The 25,698-nt window shown below is 46.6% G+C and overlaps 1 protein-coding gene across 2 annotated transcripts in view; it reads right to left on the reverse strand.

The window, feature by feature from the left end:
• Positions 1–8,885: 8,885 nt before the first annotated feature.
• Tmem132d (transmembrane protein 132D) overlaps positions 8,886–25,698 on the reverse strand; it is a 643,700-nt gene continuing 626,887 nt past the window's right edge. Inside the window, exons 6-10 of one of the 2 annotated variants that reach the window (XM_029476942.1) lie at positions 23,270–23,475; positions 19,916–19,994; positions 19,721–19,798; positions 17,128–17,319; positions 8,886–12,231 (exon numbers count right to left, since the gene is read on the reverse strand). In XM_029476942.1, coding sequence (XP_029332802.1) covers positions 11,047–12,231; positions 17,128–17,319; positions 19,721–19,798; positions 19,916–19,994; positions 23,270–23,475 — 1,740 coding nt within the window. In that variant the 3' untranslated portion in view covers positions 8,886–11,046. Of the gene's footprint in view, positions 12,232–17,127; positions 17,320–19,720; positions 19,995–23,269; positions 23,476–25,698 lie in introns of both variants that reach the window. The other variant, XM_021163504.1, reaches the window with a different exon arrangement.

The following is a 25,698-nucleotide window of genomic DNA, read 5'->3' on the forward strand; positions in this document are numbered from 1 at the left end:
TATATATATATATATATATATAAATTAGAAACACTTGTAGAGCTATTGCTTCTTTAGCAGCTTACTGAGCTCTTTGGTGTCAGCCTATCATCTGGGGAAGATCATTTTGTGGCTACTCAGAGATTCGTGGCGTCCACTCTCAGAATGGTTCCCATGATCCCCTCCTCCTCATTTTCAGGGTCTTCTGTGGTTGCCCCCCAACAGTGACTAAGTCTAATCTGTGAAACCCATAGACTATAGTGGGGTTTATAATGTGTGAGTTCTGGAGTTGGATCTTTAGAGCCCTGGTGGGTGGCATGTTCCTTGTCCCTTCTTGGGTCACCCATTCTGGGAGAAGCTGACAGCCATGTCAGGAGGACATGTCACTAGACCTTGCTTGAGATGCAGGTGGCAAGGCTTCCTTTGAAGACCAAATTCCTCCTTTTCCTTTGAAGACTGGTCAGTGAGCTACTTCAGAGGCATGCATTTAATTTGAATTAAACCCTCAGATGATCATAGCCCCAGCTGGAATCTATCAGACCACATGTCGAAGGGAGACCCTGAGTGGAATCTGCCCAGAGGAACCATTCCCAGGTCCTGCTGTAAGGAAGTGTGGCAGGAAACACCTGCATCAATGGACAGCTAGCAAGCAGGTTTACAGGACTTGACCACGCTACAGAAGGTTACATGGGAATCACGTAAGCTTAGAACATTTATTTAAGCCAATCCAGTCATGAAGTTCTCCTTGGAAGAGCTCTGCCCAGCAGGGTCTCCATCTCTGCCTTTATAGAGAAGAGGGGGGGGAGGGAGGGAGGGAGGGAGGGAGAGAGAGAGAGAGAGAGAGAGAGAGAGAGAGAGAGAGAGAGAGAGAGAGAGAGAGAGGAGCCTTGCCGTTCAAAACTGAATTAAGGCTCCACCCAACAGCTGATTCAGACAGATATAGATACCCACAGCCAAACAGTGGATGGAGCTTGGGGACTCTTATGGAAGAATACAAGGAAGGATTGTAGGCCCCAGAGGGGATAGGAACTCTACAGGAAGACAAACAGAGTCAACTAACCTGGACCCTTGGAGCTCTCAGAGTCTGAACCACCAACCAAAGAACATAAAGAGGCTGGACCTAGGCTTCCCTGCACATATGTAGAAGATGTACAGCTTGGTCTTCATGTGGTTGCTGATTGATTGGAACAAGAGCTATCCCAAAAGCTGTTGCCTGTACATAGGATATGCTCTTCTCGTTGGGCTGCCTTGTCTGGCCTCAATGGGAGAGGAAGCACCTAGCCTTGCAAAGACTTGATGTACCAGGATGGGGGTATACCTGGGGGGGGGCACCCACTCAGAGGAGAAGAGGAGGGAGTGACTGGGAGTGGGCAGTGAGTGGGATGTAAAGTGAATAAGTAAAAAAATAAAATTAAATTAAACTAAAAATATTACTGAGTTAAGATTTTATTTTGAGAAAAGCTTAACTTGGGAAGTTTCTCACTCATGGTGTGTGAGCTGTACCTTGGGGGGGGGGGCTCTCCAGGTTCCATGTCTGTCTTCCCTATGGGAAGTCAGGGACGATGGTCTTGGCTAACGAAACCACCTTTGGAGACTGAGAGATTCAACTCCAGCAAGGAACTGTTAGGTTTGTCCCTTGTAGAGTCTGAAGAGAGGCTACTGGTGTGTGTGTGTGTGTGTGTGTGTGTGTGTGTGTGTGTAAAAAGTGGGTGAGAAGCAGTCAGCCTGACACAAGGATCCCATGAACCTGTTCTGACAGGTTCTTGGTGGCCAATGGAAAATTTGGATCAGCGATTCATGCAATAGGCTGTCTGGCTTAATCCCATGATGCTGTTCTTGGGTTTCTTCTTAGAAGATGTGAGAAAAGAATAGATAGTGATGGTCCCTCCAAGGCTTCTGCCTGCCTGCAAAGTAAGAATAATATGTTTGCTTTGGGGCTCACCTGTCTCCTGGGGTACAGTGGTCACTGCCTTTTTGTCTGTCTTCTGTGGCAGAAGTGATGAGGTTCTAATTGGCTCCTGGCTAGAGGTCATGAGCTATAGTTTCTCTATAGACTTTTTAGAGCTGGAGGGTGGTCAAAATCTGGACTAGGCTGATCCAGGCTCAGACATGGAGTGTGACATAAAGTCCCCAAGGCTCCCACGCCACCAGGAATGATGGGACTTAACTGCTGTTCTCTCCTGGCACAAGAAGGTTCATTAGCCACCTGGGACTTGACCGTATTATGTTCCAGTGATGCCCAAGAGCCTGGCTTTCACCACAAATGCCTCTCTAGCTGGCTAGTTTCTTCATCCCTATCTGCCCCTTGGATGCTGTTTTGTCTTGACAAGGAGCTTAGTTACTACTTGTCTCGGTGAGGTGGCCCACTCTGCTGGTGCGACAAGGTTCACCTGATCGCTTCATTCTTGGCACAGTGAAGCAGAGGTACAAACTCAGATCTGGGGCTTAGCTGAAGTCAAGGAGGAGGAGAAAGGAGGGGAGAGGGAGGAGAGGGAGGAGGAGGAGAGGGAGGATAAGAAGGGAGGAAGGGGAGAAATAGGGAAGAGGAAGGAGAGGAAAGAGAAAGGGATGGAGGAGGAGAAGGAGGGAGAAGGAGGGAAAAGGAGGGGGGAGAAGAAGGGAGGAGTTAGAAGGGAGGAGGGAGAAAGAGAGGGAGAAGGGAAGAGGAAAAAGAGAGGGGGAAGGGAAGAAGAGAAAGAGAGGGAGGAGGGAGGACACTTTGGACCTAAAGATGGATAAAGAGCATTTTAATGAACAGTCAGAACTGCCAACTGAAATGCAGAGGTGGGATCCAGGGAGAACTTTCTGGCATAACACTGTTAGCCTGCCAAAACCATGGAACACGCCGGCATTTCCTATTCACAGGTGTGTTCTAAAGTTGCTCAGGCCAAGAGAGACACTTGTATTACAGACAAATAACTTATAGCTCAGGACAACTCGATGGTCTGTGCTGTTTTCCCCCAGCGGGACTGCAGAATCAAGTCTGGGCATCGGAAAGCATTTTTCAGAGGAGCCCAGGGGTGTTTTCCTAACCACAGCTCTCCTGTGAACAGTTGAAGCCTTATCTAGGCTCCAGCCTGGAGGGCTGCCCAGCTCTGGTACTCTTGAGATGGAGTTGAAGTGGGCTTCAGCTCAGCTGTTTCCAGACCTTAAGCTGTGTGGAATGTCTAAAGTGGCTAGGGTAGGTGCAGAGAGGTTCGTGCTTCTTCAGAGCCATAAAGTTCCTGGACATAACAAAACACATGCTCCATGGGGCAGATTGAGATGAAGTCCATCAGGGAGCTGGAGAAACTAGTCAGCTAGAGGTCGTTGCAGGGAAAGCCAGGCTCTTGGGCAGCTCTGGCACAGACAGCCAAGTCCCAGCTGCCTAATGAGCCCTCTAGAGCCAGGAGAGAAGGACAGTCAGGTCCCATCATTCCTTGTAATAAGACTCACAATTAAGCCTCTGGGGAATCTCTTCACTCTCAAGACAGTCCGTGTGTTCTGCTCCTTCAGGCCAGGCCTGTATTGGCAGCTGGGTCAGGGCAATCCTTAAAGGGGAAAATAATAGATTGTGGCATTAATCTGGCCCCTGGCTGCACACCTAAATTCCCACTCTGACACGAGGATGTGCTCTAGGGACTCCAACTGCATAATGAACCAGCAGCATCTGCTCAACATACTATGTGTAATTGGGCCACAGTGGGTGCTGCCAAGGTACCCAATGGACCAGTGGTGTACATGAGCCAGCATCTTCTTTGTCAAGAAGAGGCCTATGGGAGGTCCTATGGAGGCCAGGCTCCTCCATATGGTGATTTAGGGACCCATGTGTCAGGACCCACATCGAAGCTCTGCAAACTCCACTGTTCTCATAGGAGGTGACACCTGTCACCAGTGTCCACAGCTGTCACCCAGAAGTAGGTGAGAAGCCCTATCTGTACAGAAACCAGGAAAGTTAAAGGGGGCCACGTGTAGGGGGAGAGGGGGCTTTGGGGAGGAGGATCCGTGGACATGGAAAAGCCCTTCCCGTCTTTACTGGGAAAAGCAGGAAGGGAGGGAAGAGGAATGAATAATGATAAGGATGTATGGAAGATTGACAAAGCCACAGAGGACATTATTTTATGTTTACTTAAAGACATATTTAATAGATTAGTGTCAATGTGTATCATACATAATTTAAAAAGTTATGCCACTTGGGGTATGCCACTTGCTCTTGTGAAGGACCAGAGTTCAGTCCCCAGCACCCATACTGAGCAGCCCACAATTGCCTGTAACTCTATTTCCTGGGGGATCTGAAGCCTCTGCAGGTACCTGCAACTGTGTACATGTTCCCAGGAGGTACTTTTGACCTGTGAGCCATCTTTTCAGCTCCTATGTGTTGTCTTAAATCACTTGCACTAGAAATATTATGTTTTGTCTTGTTCTGAGCCAGGGTCCTGCTCTTTGTAGCTCTGACTCTCCTGGGATTCACTATGTAGACCAGGCTGGTCTTGAGCTCACAGTGATCCTTCTGCCTCTGCTTCCTGAGTGCTGGGATTAATGGCTTGTGCCACCATGCCTGGTGGAAAGATTGAAAACAAAACCTACCAATATAGGACCTCTTTCTTTCCAAGGAGCATCTTTCTCCATAGAGTGGATAGAATTGTGTCTTCCTAAAGAGTCATTGAAGTCCCAACCCTTAGTGTCTGTGGGAACAGGTTTTTTTTTTTGTTGTTGTTGTTGTTTTGTTTTTTTGTTTTTGTTTTTGGTAATAGAAGTAAAATGTAGTCGGACTAGAGTAGAACAACAGGTCTGTATTCTTCTGAGAAGATGAAAAAAATCAAGACACAGTAGAAGGCCAGGCATAGCCAGGAGCGTTCATAGACCTCAGGAGGCATCTGGAGATAACTTCACTTCAAACTTTAAGACTCTGACACTGTGGTGGTTTGAATATGCTTGGCCCAGGGAGTGGCACTATTAGGAGGTGTGGCTTGGTTGGAGGAGGTGTAGCCTTGCTGCAGGAAGTGCATCACTATGGGGACGGGCTTTGAAACCCTCTTCATAGGTGCCTGAGGACAGTCTGCTTCTGGCTTTTTTTTGATAAAGATGTAGAACTCTCAGCTCTTCCTGCAGCATGACTGTCTGGACGCTGCCATGCTTCCCATCATGATTCTGGACTGAAACTCTGAAACTGTAAGCCAGCCAAAATTAAATGTTGTCCTTTATAAGAGTTGTCTTGGTCATGGTATCTGTTCATAGCAATGGAAACCCTAAGAAAGACACTGACAGGGAACAAATTCTTGTTCTAGGTCATATGGATAGAGGCAATTTGCTACAACAGTCCTGTAGGTATGTACCCCCCCAAAACCCCTCCCCAGGAAATGCCCCTCAACACACACTAAAGTGTAAGCCTTTCACTTCCCTGCCTACATCATTTTGCTAGGGTCTTACATCTTCTCCATAGTCACGTGTCAAAGGAACCCAACAAGTTCTTCTCATGGGATTCCACTGAGCCAAGTCAGTCATGTATCTGGATCTCTGGCCGGCAGCCTTATCACCCAGAATGCTCCTTTAAGCAGTTGAGTGGCTGCTGGTCTAGAAGCTATGCCTTTCCCGGGACAGCATCCCTGGTCCACATACTCCTCTTACTGAATGTTTTGCTGCTGTGAAGGCAGAAGCAAGGTGGAGAGGAGCTAATGAGGGCTCTTTAGGAGGTGTCAAGCAGGTGGTGAATTCACAGTTCTGAGCTTTCCCAGAGGGAAACACACATACACACACATGTATTTACTGGCTCACACTTCCAGGGTGCCCTAGCACAGCTTCATTTGTAAAGTGGGTGAGAAATGACGAAATGAGGGTGTAGAAAATGCTTTGGGGGCTGAGACTTTCCTCGAAACCCCAGGGGACTGCCTGAGCCTGAGCCCCAAAACACAAGCCAGTCCTGGTAGTAGTTTCTAGAAACTTTGGAGCAAAGGCTGACAACATGGGTTGAACTACAAGCTCCATAACAGGACGGTTCAATACCAGTGCTGGAGTGTGACCATGTTTTAAATAGAAATGTGTCTCCAGGTACTCAGGTAATCTGAGGTCACACTGGACTAAATAAAACAGAATCCTATAAGTAGATGTCTTTATAGGGAACTTTGGTCACCTGAGAGAGACCTAAAGAGAAGATAGAAGCAGATAGAAGGTGATTTGGGGGGAGGAGTATACCAGGGATCAAACCCAGGGCCTGGTACATACTGCTGAGCTATACTCCAGCCTCAAGGCACTATTGTAAGAGCAAGGGACATCAAAGATCACCAGCAAACTGCCAGGGAAGACCTTCTTGCTTCAAAATTCTTAGAAGGAGTGGGCCCCACCAATACTTTTACCCCAGAAGGTCCTGCCCTCCAGAGATGAGAAACAGTGCAGTGTTCAAGGTTCCTGGTTTGCAAAATCCTCATGGCTGGTTGCCTAGAAGTGACCTGGGAGGGAAAGAACCTCTGGATGTGATGCTGAGGAGATGGTAATGGCGGCCTCAGGGATGCTCTTCCCAACATATAGGAAGCTCTTTGCTCTCTGGCAATCATGGGTGGTCTAATGAGCATACAGGTCAGGTTTGAGCAAGAGGGCATAGCTTTCTATACCTGGTAATGATTTTATTTGTTTGTTTGTTTTTCCATCCAGACTTTGGGTGGTAGTTGCTCAAACTCTAGACCTTGTGTATCCCAAGATACATACTCTGAAGCAGAGTTGTGTGCCTTGGGGCTACGTGTTTGTGTAGGTACACTTGTTTGTATAGGTGTTCACTCTTGAACAGAGTTCTGTTCTATGTGGGTGGGTGTTTGTATGGGTGTACCTGTTTGTATAGGTGTACGTGTGTGTATATGAACATGTACGCATGTGTCCATACGTGTGGAGAGGTCAGAGTTCAACTGTAGTTGTTGTTACCCACACGCTGTTCACACTGATACTTACTATTATTATTAATTGTGTTATGTGTGTGAGTATTTTGCCTGGATGTATGTGCGGTGTGTCCATGCCTGGTAAGTGCAGAGGCCAGGTGTTGTCTCCCTTCTGGAGCAAGAATCACAGGAGGTTGTGAGTCACCTTGTGGGTGTTGGAAACCCAAACTTGGATCCTTGGCAAGAACAGCAAGCCCTCTTAACCACTGAGCCATCTCTCCAGCCCAATCTTCATAACTTTTCAAAATTATAATTCTTCATAATTTTTGTTTATTTTTCATTAGTGTGTGTGTGCACATGTGAGCACAAATGTGCCATGGAATGTGTATGGGTATGGAGGTCAGAAGATAACTTCAGGGAGTCTGCTTTCTCTTTCCACCTTCATGTGGGTTCCAGGATTGAACTCAGGTCATCAAGCTGGTACAGCAAGCTCCTTTAGTGGCTGAGCCATCTTTGGGGCCCATGCTCTATGGTTTGAAACTGAGCCCCTCACTGTGACTTGGGTATCACAGAGTAGGTTAGGCTGACCTGTCGGTCAGTCCCCAGAGATATTTGTTTCTATTTCACCAGCACACAGATCCCATGCCAAGCTTTTTGATGTGGGTGCTAAGGACCAAGTTCAGGTCCTCCTTCTTGTGCAGCAAATCCTTCACCACTGAGCCATCTCCCAAGTCCCTTACACTCTGTTCTCTAGACACTCTGTGCTTGCCTAGGGGATTCAGAAAAGAATGGTGCTCACTGCAGAAACATATCCTTTACTAACTCTTAAAAACACACAGCTCCTTATTCTCTTTTCCCCCATCTGTAGTGGAGATGGTTTCAAGAATCCGTTTTCTTCAAGGAAGGAGGGAGCAGGTGGAATTAAGACTCTGTTCCAAGTACACTCTGAGCTTCAGGGGTCCCATACTTGCTGATCATCTATCCATACTGACTATGCTCTTTCTCATGGTGTATTCAGTTGGAAGGAACAGTAGAACCTGGGTATTTTTAGGCAAAAGGAGCAGGGTTTTAAATAGTTGTTTTTTTTCCTTCTGCTATTTGTTTTATCTTTTTATTTTTTTGTGTGTGAAACATATGTCTATGCCCAAATTATTTTATCTTTATTAATGTCGCCAAATGTAAGATCTGAGAGAGTGACATGTGTCCCTCCCCAGCTCCATATTACTGACAGAGGAGTGGATCCAAAAATGGCTGAATGACTAGCATTCATCAGTGTGTGTGTGTGTGTGTGTGTGCATGTGTGTGTGCACAGGCATTTCAGTGCTCTGCTATCTTTTCTCTATGAAGAACCATGTTGGAGACACAGTGAATGAAGTTTGAAACTCAAGGCTAGTATATGTGTGCGTGTTCATGCACTAGAGACATTGGACATCGGTCTATTTTTTGAAACAGGGTCTCTTGGTGAACCTGGGGCTCACAGGTTCAGCTAGGCTGGGTGGCCAATGAACTCAAGGGTTCCTCCCATCTCTGCCTCTCCAGCACTGTATTTACAGATATCCACTGCTGTGTTTAGCGATTTGTGTGTTCTGAATCTGTACCGCCTCATCCGCCAAGGTCAAGTTTTGAATACAGCTGTGAGTAAATACTTAGGAAACCCAAGGGGAGGACAGAGTGCCCTCATTGCTCCAGCACACGGGGAGGCTGGGCCAAATGCTTGCCTTTGAGGCTCCCATCTACCATCTGTCAGCAGGCTTTTAGGAGAGATTTACACATATGATTTATCTTCAAATCCTTTCAGGTCCTGAAGGAGAGACACTCAGCACATGGTACACTCTGTCATCATGTGTCAGCATCGCCTCGATGCCGGGAGCAGCATTACAGGATGTCAGGGTGTAATTGGATTGCACCCGGCTCTTTAATCTACATTTTCATTTACCAAAAGCCATAGCATTGGGAAAGCCATTTGCAATGGATGCCAGGGGCCCTGGGAGGAGGGTTGGGGGAGTCGGGGAGGGGGGGTCAGCGTGTTGAAAGACAAAGGCCAGCCATGAAGCTGCAGAGTGCATGTTTTATATTTACAGTCAGTAAGTTTATAAATATAGATTACATTCTTACAATCTACAATACATTCTACACGTGGAGGGATTTGAGAACAGGCATCTGCTGCAGTAGTCAAGGAAACATCACATGGGTAAGAAGGGGAAAGAAATCAGAAAGTGGGCAATGGAAAGCAAAGGATTGCAGTGGTGAAGTTACCCACCCAAACAAAGAAGAGTCTACTGGGAGCTGGGAGCTGGGTGGCTTGCTGGCTGTCAGAACAAAAGGATTAGCACCACAGTCAGAGGGGAGAGGGCCTTGAGGGGAAGGAGAGGAGGTGGGACTTGCAGTCCTCTAGAGAGGTTCTCTTATATGATCCGGGTAAGAATAATAAGAGGAGGGGGAGGGGAGGGAGATGAGGAAAGAGACAAGGCAATGAAGACAGAAAGTAATGGGAAAGAAAAGAGAAGGAAATAACAGTGTTAGAATTACCCAGAGACTAGTCTCCTTTACCCTTCAAGGTCACGGCTACTCCTCAACCCATCATCCTTACTTCATAGTGAGACCAGGGTTGGGGTGGGGGATCTCCCGATCATGCCTCCCTTACCATCTCCATAGACTCAGCATCTTGAGGGATTGTAGAGACATTTTGACGTTAAGCAATGCTAATCCTTTTGGGGATGATTTGGGGGTCCAAGTGCTTGCAAGGATAGCTACACCCGCACACGCACCCACAGACACACGCACAGCCTCCACAGATGCACAGCTACCCACTGTGTGCACACCCACACGCAGACGCACGCATACCCTTATACACATGCATACACCTACCCATACCCGCTCACCTCTCATGCTGTCCAAGCATGCGCAAGCCAACGTCCCTGACACTCTTCTCTTGCAGTTCAAAAGAGCCAACCTGCACTGAACAGATGGCTCTGTCTTAAAATACCCTGATGACAAATTCTTGGACAGGAGACCCAATATGAGGGGCGGCAGAGCCCATCACAAAACAGGTTCTCTGTGGTTTCTAGGAAAGCAAGGGCGGGGTGGGGAATTCACCCCGAGTCCTGTTTACACTCTGGAGACCAGTGTCTTTACAGGGATATGTGTCCCTGGGACCTCCTCTATAGAATGTCACCTGAAGTTGACAGGAAGCTCAGGGGAACTTGAGGCAGGGAGCAAATTCTGGGAAACACTCTTCTTTCCTCACTTGCACATAACCAATGGCTGAAGAGTGTCAGTAGAGTGTAGTGATCAAGTTCAAATCTTGTGAATTTGCATTAAGGAGCAGTGGGGTTTGTATCCAGTGTCCTATAGACAGGAAGTTTCTCTCAACTGCTCCAGTGATATATGTGTGTGTAATGTATGTATGTGTTTATGTATGTATGTATGTATGTATGTATATATGTATGTATGTATGTTTATGTATGTATGTGTTTATGTATGTAGGTATATGTGTGTATAATGTATGTATGTGTATATGTGTGCATGTATGTGTGTATGTATGTATGTATGTGTGTATGTATGTGTGTGTGTATGTATATATGTATGTATGTTTCTTGGCATGTAGTTACAAAGCTAGTTGTGGGCTTGTTTACCCATTTCCTTTCTGCCCTGCTAACCTCTTCCTTAGCCTGTCAATAATCCCTGGCCAACTTGGACCCCCATCTTTGGGAACCAGCTCAATACCCTGCCTCCCATAGCCAGCTTCAGTGCTACACTCTGCCTGTGAGCATACTTCGAGTTAGCCGTGCTGATCCACTCAATGCCATGCCTCTTGCCTCTGACCCACGCATGCTCAACCTGAGCCTTCGATTTTTTTTTCCTCTCTTTTTTCATGGTCTGAAATAGTGATTATCGGAGCAACATGGATCTGACAAGAAACCAAATTGCGCGAGTTCTTCCCTGTGATGAACCCTTAAACGCGCATCTTTGTTCCAGGTTTGACAACATCTTGCCATGCACACTAAACCTCCTAAGTCGAACCAAAGCATCATTCACCAGCAAGTGCATGGATACCATGACTCTGGCCCTCCCCAGCTAACAGGGGATCATTTCCCAGGGTTCTATGGACAGTGCTGCCCTTGTGGTGTCCTCTTGTCTCATTTCTCCCCTGGGTACATGTCTACTCCCCATACCCAAGTGGGTTAAAGGCTGAAAGGTAAGAACAACATTGGTGTCCCCGTTATACGTGCTCATGTAGCCTCTCCATGCAACTGTGAGGTTCTGTGCACTCGCCAGGATCCAGGCCCTGGCAGACCCACTTAATGTCATCCTCATTACTCAACACCATGGTGTTCCCAGAAGGACACCCATCGTCTGAGGAGATGGCGGAGAATGTGGAAAATGTCACTCTTTTCCTTTTGGAGGTAGGGGAGGTAGGGGGTTCGCTTTTCTGTTCTTGGTCGTCTGTGAGCATGGCTCCTGTGGACCTGAACATCTGTCCATTGATGCTGTTCTGAGAGTTTGAGCTGAGAAGGAGTTTGCTCTCCTCAAAGTCCAGACCCCTGTCAATAGCGGTGATCTGCTCCTCTTGGGAGGAGGAGAAGTTTATATGGTTCCCCAACAGCTCTGTCCGGTTGCTCAGCCCAACCCAGTCGTGAGAGTGACTCAGACCTTCTTGCTCCTCAAAGGGAACCTGTTTGTGCCTGTACTTCAGGGCAAAAGTCACACAGTTAATTAAGAACACCAAGATAGCCAGGCAGAAGACACCCAGCAGAGCATACATGCCAATTTCGAGGTCACTCAGTCCCTTGGCTGCCTGATCAAGGTCATGTTCCTCAGTGCCCACATTGCTCCCGGGGAGGAGGTCCATTTGGTCTGGGAAGCTGGTGAGGTCTGTGGCCATGGTCTGAGAGAGGATGATGTCATCTAACAGGTTTTCCTGGCCTTCCTTCTTCTGGAAAGTTGGCCTCTTGGTGGTACTGCCCCATCCCTCCATGAGCCCTATGGATGAGCTGCTATAGAATGGCCCCTCGGGGCTCCCCCATTCCTGAAAAGGCTTTTTGGACCTCCTGTCATTGATATTCTCCACATGAAGCCCAGCCCCAAGGTGTCCACTCTCACTGCTGTTGGGGTTCGCATCATTCTGTCCAAATTTAACCTTGATGCTGGCTGTTCCCACAGCCAGCACGCTCTTCCGCTTAGACTTCTGACAAGATTCACTGATGAGCATCTCGACCTTAACCAGGGCCCCCTGTCCTTCGTTTTCTGCAGCAATGATAGGCCACTTGAATTTGGGGTCCTGGAGGATGGAGACGACTTTCTCGTCCAAGGACGTAGCCATCAGGGAGAAGTCCTTCTCATCATAAATGTCCAAGGGTGTGACAGAGCCGTCGCTGAACTGCACCCAGCAGCTGATGGCTGCTTCCTGTGGAGCAAGAGAAGTGGGTCAACATGTGTCTGGAGTTTCAGCAAACAGTTTCTCTGTCTCTTTCTCTGTCTCTCTGTCCTTCTGTCGCTCTCTGTCTCTGTCTGTCTGTCTGTCTGTCTGTCTGTCTCTTTCTGTGTGTGTGTGTGTGTGTGTGTATGTGTGTGAAATTTTCTTGTGGCTTCAAGGAAAAGCCAGTTAGACAACGTAGAGAAAGCCACGAGACACTCTACCATTAAAGGGGTGTGAATTACTATAAGCAACAGAAGGGTGGGCAGGGGTGATGAATAGGGTCAGATTAAGCCTTCCAAACTAAGATTGGAATTGGAGGCTGGGGCTCTAGCTCAGTTCATAGAGTACTTGCCTAGAAAATGTAAAGCCCTGACTTCCATCCCTGGCACCACATTAACCCAGGTGGGCACCCAGCTCTAATCTCAGCACTCAGGAAATGGAGGCAGTAGATTAGAAGTTCAAAGTCATCCTTGACTATGCAATGAGTTTTGGGGGTAGCCTGGTCTCCAAAAACAAATTAAGATTGACTTACTTTCTTATCTGTTAGAAGACAGGGCAGGCTCAGAGACTGCCCAGGATCTACTTTGGTACAATTATAAATGGCTTGTGAAACAGTATGGCCAGTGAGGGGGCTCCTTCATGATTGTCATGGGTATAAATTTAATGTGGTCATCAATGCCATCTGACACCATTGTAGCATCCAGTCACATTGTCAACACATATGGAGGGCATTGATTTGGATGGGTAGAGAGATGACCCGCAGGACCACAGAAGGCCATGGTTTCACCCATCTTACCTTCTCTTGGATATAACTGGCTTGTGCTCACCTGGAGCTAAAGCAATGGCTTAAGGTAGGTGTGGAATCAGCTAGAGATAGTAAGGGACTTTGCCTCTATGTCAACCAATGAGAAGAAACCTGGGGACACAAAAGCAGCCTACAGCTGGGGTCTCTGTGTGCCTCCATCTCTTGCCTTCTATACTCTGTGCTTAGAGGTCTCCATTCATTCACAGCTTGAGTTGTAGTAAAGCCTTTGATCTTCGATATGCTGGTGGCTAAGCACTTCCTCTGCCTTCTTCCTCCTCCAGTTCCCTGGAGAGCCTACTCTGCCCCAAGCCCTTTCTCCATCTTCCACAATGTACATATTCAAGCCCAGCCTGGGAACAGCCCTCAAGAGACCCACACATTACCTGTTGGCTTCTGCTAGTTAGAAAGGAGACTGCCATGATATCCCTTAAGCTGAGCATCACTGAGTGGGGCCATGCCCTCCCCCTCCCTCTCTCTTTTATATCTGAAAGAAGAAAGACAGACTGAGAGATTAGCACAAAAGATGAATGGGGAGAACTTAAGTAAAACTGAGGACTAAGCTCCCCCCCCCCCTTGGGGCCACCATGATAGCGCAAGAGATAAGGAAAGACATGAATGTGGTAGTTATGCACAGTAAGATTTTAAAAAAATGGTAAGATTTCAGGGTGTGGGAACCAGATGACCTGGGTCTGCCAGCCAGGATCTGAGTCTCCCATCTTCTACCTACTTCCTTACTACTATTGGTTCTCTTTCCCTTTCCCTTTTTCCCTTTCCCTTTCCCTTTTTCCCTTTTTCCCTTTTTCCCTTTTTCCCTTTTTCCCTTTTTCCCTTTTTCCCTTTTTCCCTTTTTCCCTTTTTCCCTTTCTTTCTTTCTTTCTTTCTTTCTTTCTTTCTTTCTTTCTTTCTTTCTTTCTTTCTTTCTTTCTTTCTTTCTTNTTTCCCTTTCTTTCTTTCTTTCTTTCTTTCTTTCTTTCTTTCTTTCTTTCTTTCTTTCTTTCTTTCTTTCTTTCTTTCTTTCTTTCTTTCTTTCTCATCTTAACAGCCCTCACTGGTGACCAAAGTCAATGTTTCATGGATGGTGTTTAGCTTGGAAGGAACAAAACAAGATTCTCAAAGGCAGTTTGTGGCTTCCACAGCTTCCTTTTATTACATGTTAATCTGAACCAGTCGCTGTGTAGAAAATCAGCCAGGATGCAGTGCAAAAAAGTCACAGGACCCAGCACTGATCCACCAGCCTGTTCTACTATGCTAGGAAATCTCAGCAGGAGATGTATATGGACGCCTAGCTTTTCGAATTTGTCAGCGCAGAGCCAAGCTGTATAAGGAGACCAAGGACCATGCAACCAACCCCAGAGCTACCCTTAGGGGAGCAGGTGACACTCAGCATGTCAGGGATGGATTATCTCTATTCTGGCTGTGTCTTATCACTTTTTAATTCCTAACTGGTGGCGGTCTGATTTTATCATCCACTGAGCTAGGAAGAGAGCTCATCTCTCTCCTTTCCTATCTGCACTTTGCAGGCTGGTGTCCATCCTTCTAAACAAAAGGAGGTTTGATTTTTGCCAAGAATTCATATCTGTTACTAGGAATATCTACTCTCTCTCTTTTAAATACCAAATCCCCTACATAAGACTATGTGATCAGGGCTTAATAATTGGCTAGCATCTGAGAGGGAAACTTGAGGAGCAGGTCCAGCTGGAAGATAGAAGGCTCCGAGGTGGTGGGTTGGACTCCATTTTCTTCCTGCTGTGAGTGTGGTCAGTCTCTGCTGATGCCTGGTGCTTCAAGGGAGGCTGAGTCTAGCAACCCTCCCCCACTGAAGGTAACAGTGGAGGAAGGGTTTCTGAAGCTTCCAGAAAAATCTCTCTGTGAGTTGGATGAATGTGATCCCACGCAGGGAGAACTGATTGCTGTCTTTTGCTGTAATGTTCACCTCATTCTCTATGCTCCATCTAAGAAATAATGTCTGTCCACCTCAGAATCGGAAGGTAATCACATTCTATCTGTGATACCACTGGGTCAGTACACAGATGTGTGCACAAGTGCATACACACAGGGTCACATACCATAAAACTGTACACTTTGGAGTACTTTCACAATCACAGTGCCCACACCATACAAGCAATACATGCTCCATACACACACACACACACACACACACACACACACACACACAAATATACAGTACACATGCAGGTACATACACAAACATGTATACAACCAATGATTCACACAATACAGGATACATAAACAAGATTCATCCATACATACACCCAGCACACAGTTTGTTCCCACAGGCACAGAAATCTACACATAGGCACATATACAACACAAAACCATACATAACAGACCATACAATACACAAGATGTACATATATCCACATAGAGACACATACATGAGCATACGTAAGACACACAGACTGGCACTGGCACGTCTACAAACATATGTCCTATGTTGGCTGAACTTTTGTCAACTTGACAAAGCTAGAGTCATCTGGGAAGAGGTATCTTCAAATGAGAAAATGCCTCCATCACATTGGCCTGGAGGTCACTCTATGGAGCAGTTTTTTTGGTTGTTGTTGTTTTTTGTTTGTTTATTTTTATTTTTATTTTTTGATTAATGATTGACATGAGTAGGTCCAGCTCACAGTGGGTAGAGCCACCTCTGGGAAGGTGGCCCTCAGTGGTGTAAGAAGGAAGGCTGAGAAAGCCATGAAGAGCAAGCCGGTAAGCAGAATTCTAACATGGCCTCTGCTTCAGTTTCTACCTTGAGCTTCTGCCCTTATTTTCCTCAATGGTGGACCATGAGCTGTCGGTGAAATGACCTGTTTCTTCATCAAGTTGCTATAGGACGTGGTGTTTATCACAGCAACAGAAATCGAATGCATATCCATATACATAACACAAATGCACAATACAGCCTCTTAGTACACTGGCTTCAAAGACAGCGAGAAGAACTATATGACCTCAAGTCAGTTCTCTACTTCTGCCTGAGCAACAAGAAGAGGTAGCATACTCTTTAGCTCAGTCTCCAAACCTGCTGGAGCCTGGCTGTAGGCTGTGGCAATCCTGAGTCTGTTCCTGTCTCTACCTCTCTCCCACTGCTGGGTGAGGTCAGTATGGCAGATAGAGCTATTTAGACAGGAGGAGAGTGTGACCCACTCTCACACACTTGAGTGTGGAGGACAGGGGAGCATCTCTTCAGAGAGTTTACTCTGGCTGTTGGCTACCTGCTATAGTGTTTGCCCATTGTTTTAGTAAGCTAGGAGGCAAGAGGTTTTGCCATCATATGTTAGCAGCTTCTTTGCAGTCAAGAAACACTGGACATGTGATGTCTGTTCGGAGTATGCTGATCTCCTAGTAAAAGCCCCCACCTGCTGTGGGGTTCTCATAATGGAATAGTCATCTGGTGTGAAGTCTACTCTAGTGGGTTGGCCTGATGCTGCTTGTATTCTAATGCTAACACTGGTTCCTCAAGATCTGTTTGCCCTAGAGATGAGAGTTCGGGATAGACCCAAGTGACACTATGTGACCTTGCCCCCAGGTTATTTCTGATTGATGAATAAAGATGTCAACAGCTGGGCAGAAGAGACATAGGTGGGTTTTAGGGTTTCTACACTTGGGGAGGGGTGTCAGAGGAAAATTATGAGGGAGAAAGAGAGAGAAGAAGGCAAATGGAGGAGAAGGTGCCATAGGTTAGGTGAGTCATGAAAACATGGCCCCAAGTACTGGCCAATTGGAGTTAAGAGCAGCCCAGATGAGTCATAGTAAGTAATAACTCAGGGATAGGAAAGTAGATTTTAATAACATAGAGGGTGGATATCTGTCCAGCTCTTGTGCTGAATAAGGCTTATTATAAATATAAAGGTTGTATATATCTTTTATTCAGAAACTAAATGGTCAAAGGCAGGGTAGAAACCCCTGATTGGGATTACAAATTTCGACAACAGTCTACTTAATGTGTGACTGCTCTGGTGGATACTGACCTCACCTGGTATATAGTTGACCTTATCTACAGTGTGCTGATCTCACTTGGAGTAAGACTCAGCTGATGGGTGTCTCGAGTGCCACTTCCTTACCTGTTTGGGCCTCTGCAGAAGTTCCTGAGCCATGGCAGTGGCAAAGATGGCTCTGTTGCTCCCGGGGCTGAGCTGCAGGGATAGCGAGAGCCCTGTTACCAGCTGGACCCCGAGGTCTGTGATGGTCACCTTCTCATCCAGTACAGTGATGGTCTTCTCGGCAAGGATGGCATCCGACAGAGGGGACAGGATCTGGAGGGCAGAGCCAACATGACAAAGGGGAAGCTCTCTGTGGTCACAGCATTCCAGCCATCCCATGTTATAAATGAGGGCATGCAGGAATAGTGAGAGACGGGAGCCCCCAATGAGCCCATGGGAGCGTAAGCAGGCTTCCTCTTAAACTAAGTCTTAATCACGGGAGTGTAATGATGCAGTCTTCTACATAACAACATGGAGCAGGTAGCAAGTCCATGTTACCCTCCAAATCTCACACACCAACTCCAGTTGTCACTGTATTCTATCCTTATCCTCAGCAAGAGGGTTTAGTGTCATTGTTCTTTTGAGTGTGGTGACTCCTGTACACAGCACAGGCCATTCCTACTATTACCAGTGCACCCTTATTTAAAATTATGCAATTTCCAAATGACTTCATGTCCCCCAGAGAACCATGACTTTACACCCTAACTGTATATTTATTTCTGTTTCACATGGGAAACCCAGCATGTACTATAAAGTATGGCTTCTTGGGGCTGGGGTGATGGCTCAGTGGATAAGAACACTAGCATCTTGTAGATGACTTAGGTTCAGTTCCTAGAATCCATGTGATGCATTACAGCCATCTATAACTCCAGGGGATGAAACTCCCTTCTGGTTCCAGGCATGTATGTGGTGCATATACATATATGCAGGGAAAATACCCATACAAATAAAATAAAAATACTTAAAAACAAGTCTCAAAATAGAAAGTAGGGCTTCCTGGTCCAAAGACCATCTAATCTATCTCCTACTCTGGGACTTGCATTTCTACAGTTAGAGATTTTTCTTTTTCTTTTTTTTGAAACAGGGTCTCACTGTCTAACCCTGGCTGATCTGAAACTTGCTATGTAGATCAAGCTAGTCTTGAACTCATAGAGGTCTGTCTCTATTTTCCTAGTGCTGGTACTATAAAGGCTTCCACCAACACATCAGACTTCAATTCTACTCTTTGAGAAACTGAGCCATGAGATCCAGTGGCATCTTGAAATCTTGTCTTGCCCCACGACACCCACTCTCTCCACATCCACTCTGAGTCCAACCTGGTGCTGATATTCCAATCTTGATTCCCTCTGTACACCTCTAGTGACCACAGAACATGATTCTCTCCAGCCCAGCCTTGCTTTTGAAGGATGTAGAGTGGGCTTTCACCATGTACTATGCATTCTCAATGCCCCTGGGTGAATTATGTCTGCTCCTTTGTCCATCTGCTCTTTTGACCTTTGAATTTTGGGGCAGCATTTCAACAAACCAATTTTCAAAGGGTCTCTAGAGCTCATGTTCCATCCAACCATCACCAGTTTATCTATCTTGACTGTTCAAATGACAATGGGCATATGTGGTGGTTTGAATGTGCTTGGCCCAGGGAGTGATACTGCTTGAAGGTATGGCCTTGTTGGAGTAGGTGTGTCACTGTGGGTGTGGGCTTTGAGAGCTTCCTCCTAGCCACTTGGGAGCTAGTCTTCTCCTATTTGTCTTCAGAACAGAATGCAGAACTCTCAGCTCCTCCCACACCATGCCTGCCTGGATGCTGCCATCTCCTGCCTTGATGATAATGGACTGAACCTCTGAGCCTGCAAGCCAGCCCCAATTAAATGTTGTCCTTTATAAGAGCTGCTTTGGTCATGGTGTCTGTTCACAGGAGTAAAACCTTAAGACAGCATGAGAGGAAAGTCTCCAGAAGAACATGAATAAATGAATTGTTCTTTTGGGAACTCCGTGGGCCTGAGGGAAATGGTCTTAGGACTGAATGCCCTCCTGACACACTCTCTATGCTGCCTGCCTAGGAAGGCTGCCCTTCTCCTCCTCGTCACCATGCAATTCCTTTCTGGACTTGAATCATGTTTCAAAGTGAATGTTTAAAGCCTAGATAAGATAAACCCTTATCTAGGTCTGGGCTCCTAGGTGTTGACATTGTCTTTCAACTTTCTTCTTAGTTGTTTGATATAAGTAACATTAAATGTAATGTTTTCATTTTATTATTATTATTATTATTATTATTATTATTATTATTATTAATATGTGTGTGTGTGTGTGTGTATAGGTCAAGGAAAAACTCTCAGTTGTGGAGGGATAGAAGGTTCAGGTGACTATGGTCAATATCAAGGAGCTGGCCAGGCTTGTGATCCAGGCAGGGTGAACTTCTATCTAGGGTTTAGCTTCTCAAGATAGTAAGACCTGCTATGGCTAGGGGACATGACCAAGAAGTATAGCCCTGTGTCTCCCATGTATTGTGCGAGGTGTCTCAGGGCCCTTGTTCTGTATCATACCCAAACTGTTGGTGATTTCACTAAAGTGAGCCCCAAAGGAGTCTCTGTTCTGAGCAATGACAGACAGTTGAGCAATTCACCTGGCAGAGCAGGGGTACAGAAAGCCCTGCTCAACTCTGCTGATGCCTCACCTGAATAGTGGTCATGCCCAGCTCCAGGCCAGTCAGGATCTGCCCTCCTTGCAGCTTAGCAATCCTGGGCTCCTCCACCTGCATGAAGTCAGTTATCAGCTCCGTGATGTCCACCTGCCAGTCAGAGCCCAGTAGGTAGGCCAGGTGTCCCCCGGGATCGGGCGCCTCAGCCACAAATTGGGTCAAGACTCGCACCATGGCGTGCTGGTACTGAAGGGTGCAGCCTCGGCCCTTCTTCTCATCATCATCTTCCTCCTCACTGTCCCGAGCTGGCCTGTCAAAAAGTATTTACTTGTTGGAGCCACTTGGGGGGCTCAGTGAGTCTCTACCTCCAAAGAGCTCTGGCTTGCTTAAGGCTCAGCCATACACAGAAGATTCAGGGTGCTAAACCACCAGTGTGACAAGCGTTCTGATTGGAAGGAACAGAGAGCCATGACAGGTGGTTAAGATCTTCTCAAAGGCTCACACCTCCTGGCATTTACTCTGTACCAACTCCTTTTGTCAGGAACATATATTGTGTTTTATAACTATTCAAAAGTGATTGGATAGCCCCTCCCATCATCAACATGTTAATTAACCCTATATTAATGATATGTAGTAAAGGGTTTCATTAGGACATTTTCATGCATGTGCATGATGTATTTTAATCATAGCAATCCTTGCCATTACCCTCTTTCATCCCCTCCCACTGATCGTCTTTCTTATACTAACCAGCCTTTCTACTTTGTGTCTTTCGTTGTTTTGGATGATGAACCAATGAGTTTCACTAGGATTGCTTCCAGGGACAAGTGTGAGAGTTTAGTTACAGGAATCTGGGCATCTTACCGGTTGTTAAACCACCAAAGACAGTGTCTTGCCTTCCCTAGCCACCTTTACTTGCCAATAGCTATCAAGGCTCAAAGGCTCTTTGAGGTTTTACATTCAGGTAATGGTTGTTGGAAGGAAGAGTTTGTTGTGGATTTGGTCTAATGCTTGCATTATGTTAAGTGGGTTCCCAAAATCACATGGAAATCTGCATGTCTGCATGTAAGACACTGAGGGTCTTTGTGCCCAGTTGGTTCTGATTGGTAAAAAAAAGGTGTCAGCAGCTAGGCAGAAAGACAGAGGCGGGACTTTAGATTTCCCAAGCAAGGGGACCAAGTGGGGAAGATGGAACAGAATTGCTATGATGGGAAAGGCATACGAACCAGGTCTGAGAGGTGCAGAAGAGAAAACATAGCAATCATGTACTAGCCAGAAAAGAACAGCTCTAGGGCTCTCCAATTGGGTTTAGGGCTGTAAAGATTGAGTATAGATTTTAGTATGTAATAACTCAGGGATATCAGAGGAGGGGTGTTAGCCACATAGAGCTTAAGAAGTGGGCCAGCCTTTGAACTGCTTAAGGCATATTGAAATAGAAGGCTGTGCATGCATGTGTGTGTGTGTGTGTGTGTGTCTTTCATTCAGGAACCCAGAACATTTGGTTAAGTATCGAGGAATGCACTGCCATCTCTGGGTTGATTTGATCAGAGAATAGGTAAATTGGGAACTGCAACGAGAGTTCACAGGACCTTTTATTTGTTTCTTAATATGAGGTCCCACTATGTACCCAAGGCTACAATTCTCCTGCCTCAGCTTCCCAAGTACCTGGCTTTATGATTGGGTTTTAAGTTACTGACATCAGTGTGGTCTGTGTTCTTCAGTGGCTTCTGTCCCTGGTCCACTCTGATGAAGCAAGGTACCATCTTCTGAGCTTCCCTAGGGACACATCCACCCGACAGGTACCTTTCTCTACTGATCAGCAGCTAGTGAGGAGTGGAACTCTATGAACTCTATGAACAATGCTTCTCTGCAGGAGCCTCCAGATGGGGTGCCAACCTCTCTAACAGAATTTGGCTTTTGAGACCTCAGCTCCTGGTACTTCAGTAAGCCACACCCAACTGCTCCTGTGCAGAATCTGGGAGTCTAAACACACCGTTCTTCAAGCCACACCGAGTTTCAGATTAAGGTCCTGATCATACAGTGTTTTCAGGTTTCCTTTCTGATGCTTTGATAAAAGCGCTCTTGACCCAGAGCAACTTGGGGGAGGCAAGGGGTCTTTTTGGCTTACACTTCCCAGTCAGAATCCATCATTGAGGGAAGCTGGGGCAGGAACTCCAGTGAGAACTTGAAGAGAAGGTCCATGCTGTCTGCTGGCTTTCTGACTCATGCTTAGCTAGCTCTCCTATTTAGCCCATGACCACTTGTGTAGTAAATCATGCAACCCAGAGCGAGCAATTAATAATTAAGACAATTCCCTACAAACAATCACATAGATCAACCCAATCCAGGCAATTCCTCAATAGAGATTTTCCACTTTGATGATTCTTGGCTGTGTCAAGTTAACGATCAAGGCCAACCAGGACATACAGTAATATGTGGCTAATACGCCTTGGTTGTCACCCAAAAGAGGCGAGCATTTACTATAAGGTTAGTGAGATACTATAATCAAGACAGACAGGAACAGGTGGCTCCAAATGGACAGATGTTGGCTGTTCCTTCTCTGATATCTTGTATACACTGGTCCATTCCCACCATCAACTCAACTTCCATTCACATGTTGACTGTCCACTTCTGAGGGAGCCCATCAGCTATGGTGGCATCTGAGACTACCATTTACCAGACCTGGCTAGGTATCTGTCAACTACATCATCATCATCATCATCATCATCATCACCAGCACCAGCACCAGCACCAGCACCACTCACTCTATCCCAGCTCCTTGCAACCCAGTTTTCCAAAGAAATATCTCTAAGGACTATCTTCCCACTGTCTGCTGCATCCACCACCTTTGTCCTCCAGCTATAGCCTCTTCCAGAGGTCACAGGACTAGAGGGGTGAACTTCAAAGGTGAAGAATAACAAGGTCCTCTTGAGTGACAACTGATTCCTCTGCTATGCACCCATAGCCCACAGGAGTCTCTCCTTATGTGACAGGACTCATGCTTACCCTGACACTTGAAATGTCTCCAGTGTATGACTGTGTGCACAGGCATCCCTGCAGTGACATTCAGAAAGCAGAGCCTGAGCATTGTGACTCTACCTCTCCATCCTCATCTGGCCTTCTGATGGATGATGGGAGGCTAACCTCTCTACCAAGCTACATCCCATGGTATGACAGGTACACTATGGCAGACAAGCTTCAGACTTCTCACCAGGGCCAAGAACTCCGATCTGCTCTGGCTTATGGAATGACATCTGTTGCTTGTTTCTCCCTAAAGTCAGTTCTCTTCTTAGCCTGAGTCTCATCCACATGACTTCCTCCCTGTCCCCAAGCTCATCTTTCTGTAGGTGGTGCTTGTGGCTGGAGTCTAGTTGTCTACAAGGCAGAGTCTAGGCACTTGGTCACAGTAAATCACCATGTGAACCCTTGTATCTACTCTTACCTGAAGCTAGCCATCTGTCTGCTTCCCTCCTCAAGTTTAACCATAGTGGACATGACTTTCTGCTATGGATGCTCAATGCACAACACACGTATGCATGCATGCACACACTCAGGCACTCTCACATGTACATGTTTATATACACCTACCTTTTGTTGGAGACAACGGGGACCCGCCAGCCCTTGATCTGGTTCAGCTCCATGTCTGAGACCTCAATCTGCAGAGGTAGCCGTGGTACCCACACTGTCATCTCCAGGGGGCTGCTCAGGTGCTGGTAGGTGAAGCTGACTACCACGTTCACCTTGCCCTTCATTTCCTTCCCATTGACAAAGACATAGTCACATCTGTCAGAAACCTGGTGGGGAGGAGGGAGAGAAGCAGGGCAGGGGGAGGTGAACTTCATTGCAGTCCACAGACCAGGGAATAGGGCAGTGCCATATTTGGGATTCATCATTGTGAGGCAGAGCAGGCACAGGCAGTCTCTTTGAATGAAGTACCTGCTATCAGAGCAGATCCTGCTGGCATGACTAAGGATCTTTGATCCACTGGAGTGGTAAGTAGAGTTGTATATGTTTATTTATTTGATTATTTATTTACTTTTCTCTTTGTGTCTGTGTGTGCACATTTGTAAGCATGTGTGTGTATGTGTGTGTGTGTGTGTATATATGCATGAGGAACACAAAAGTCGATGTCAAAAATCCATCCTTCATCCATCGCTCACCTTATCCATCAAGGTAGAGTTGCTTAGTCAAATTCAGAGCTCATCTAAATGGCTAATCGCACCCGGCAGTTTGTTCTTTGTGTCTGTCCTCCAAGACTAAAATCACAGACAGGCTGCCATGCTCACCTGCTATTTATGCGGGTTTTGGTGATCTAAACCCAGGTCTTCACACTCTCAAAGTAAGCACTTTTAACTCCTGAGCCATCTCGCTAGCCTTAAAGTGAAGGCTCTTGATTGATGGGGATTAGCCTTAAATGTTTGGGTTGGTTTTGGCTCTGTTCTAGATGTCCTTTTGAGAAGGCTACTGGTAATTTAGGAGAAGGGAGAAGACACTGTGGCCATGGGGGTAGGAGGCTGTGCTATGAGCATGGAGATCAGGGAGAGTAAGGAATGAGACAAGTCTGATTGGAAGCCAAACAATACCAGACAGATTCCTGATCCCTGATCCCTAGTCTTCAGAACTACAGGGGGATAAATGCACTCTTCCAAGAGCCAGCTGATTTGTGGTTCACTGGCTCTAGTAGAGAGTAGACCCAGGGTAGAATGCAAAGATGGATTCTGGGATGAGAATGGGTCCCTTCACTTGTGCCTTGCTTGACAGCACAGGGAGAGGAAGCAGGGGTGAGGAATTCACTAATCACTGGCTATGATACAGGTCAGGGAGAGATGCTGAGCTCACCCAGTATCAGCTCAGCATCAGGACCACACAGGAGGCAGGTAAGATTGTCAGCAGCACTTCACATATGACAAACCCAAGAACAAAGGACACTGATGATCCCCCAGGGCCATGTTGAAGAGTATGGGGCTTTGATAAGGTTCTCTGTCCCTCTGTCTTCCCTGCCCCCCTCACAGGTGCAATTTTAGCCCAGGGCTCTTAATTCCCACCTTAAGGGATGAAAAAACCAACTTTTAACACTTAAAGGGGTGTGAAGGAAAGCAGACAGAAATGAGTAGGTTGTGCAAAGATCACAATGGCCTTTCTAATGAAAGTGCTTTTGTCTGCTATAGAGGCAGCATGGATGCCTGATACACAGGGCAGGCTATTGTGAGGCTCAGCCTAGGTGGGGAGGTCGATCAGTAAAGAGAGAAAGAAATGGGCAGCTGGCTCCATGGAGGAGGACTTTGTCATCTTTAATGTCTGCCAATAGCAAAAGTACTTAAATCTGATTGCACTGTCCAGGGGGACTAGCGTGATGGCTGGCTTATTATAATTTGTGGTCTGGACAGAGCTTGCCTTGCCTCAGAGCCCAGGGAGTCTTTAATTTAAGGCCCTTTCTCTGTCCGGATTTCCATTTATACTTCAGGTTGAGCATCTGCAGAGGATCAGAGTTCTTGAAAGAGAGAAAGGGATCAGGATGTGGGGCAAGAAGAGAGGGAGGGAGGGGGAGAAAGAAGGAAGGGGACAAGGAAAAGATGAGGGAGGGTGAAAGAGGAAGGAGAGAGAGACATGAGGAAAGAAGGAAGGAAAAAGAAAGGGAGGGAGGGAAGGGAAGAAAGAATACTGTAACAAATTGGTGGTAAGACTCATTTTTAGAGCAACTGAGTCCTTTGTGAACGTAACTGTCAGGGCTCTCCTGACAAACAGGTGACCCATTTAAAGGAGCTTGGAGCTCATCCAGAGCGAGAGAGCCACATGGCCTGCCTTTGCACTGAAGGAGCGGTGGGCTGGGGTGCACTAAGTATGATGTTGAGTTTATAACTGGCTTCGTCTTGGCTCTTTAACTCAGCGTTTATTCCTTGCGGTGACAGAACACAGTGGCAAAGTGTGGATTCAGGAGAGGAGGCTTTGTAGGATCTGTGAGGAGGCAGGGTTGTGCAAACAAGGTCAGAGGACTCAGGAGCAGGGCTATACACAGG

Source organism: Mus caroli, chromosome 5, assembly GCF_900094665.2.
Source record: "Mus caroli chromosome 5, CAROLI_EIJ_v1.1, whole genome shotgun sequence".
NCBI classification, from domain to species: domain Eukaryota; kingdom Metazoa; phylum Chordata; class Mammalia; order Rodentia; family Muridae; genus Mus; species Mus caroli.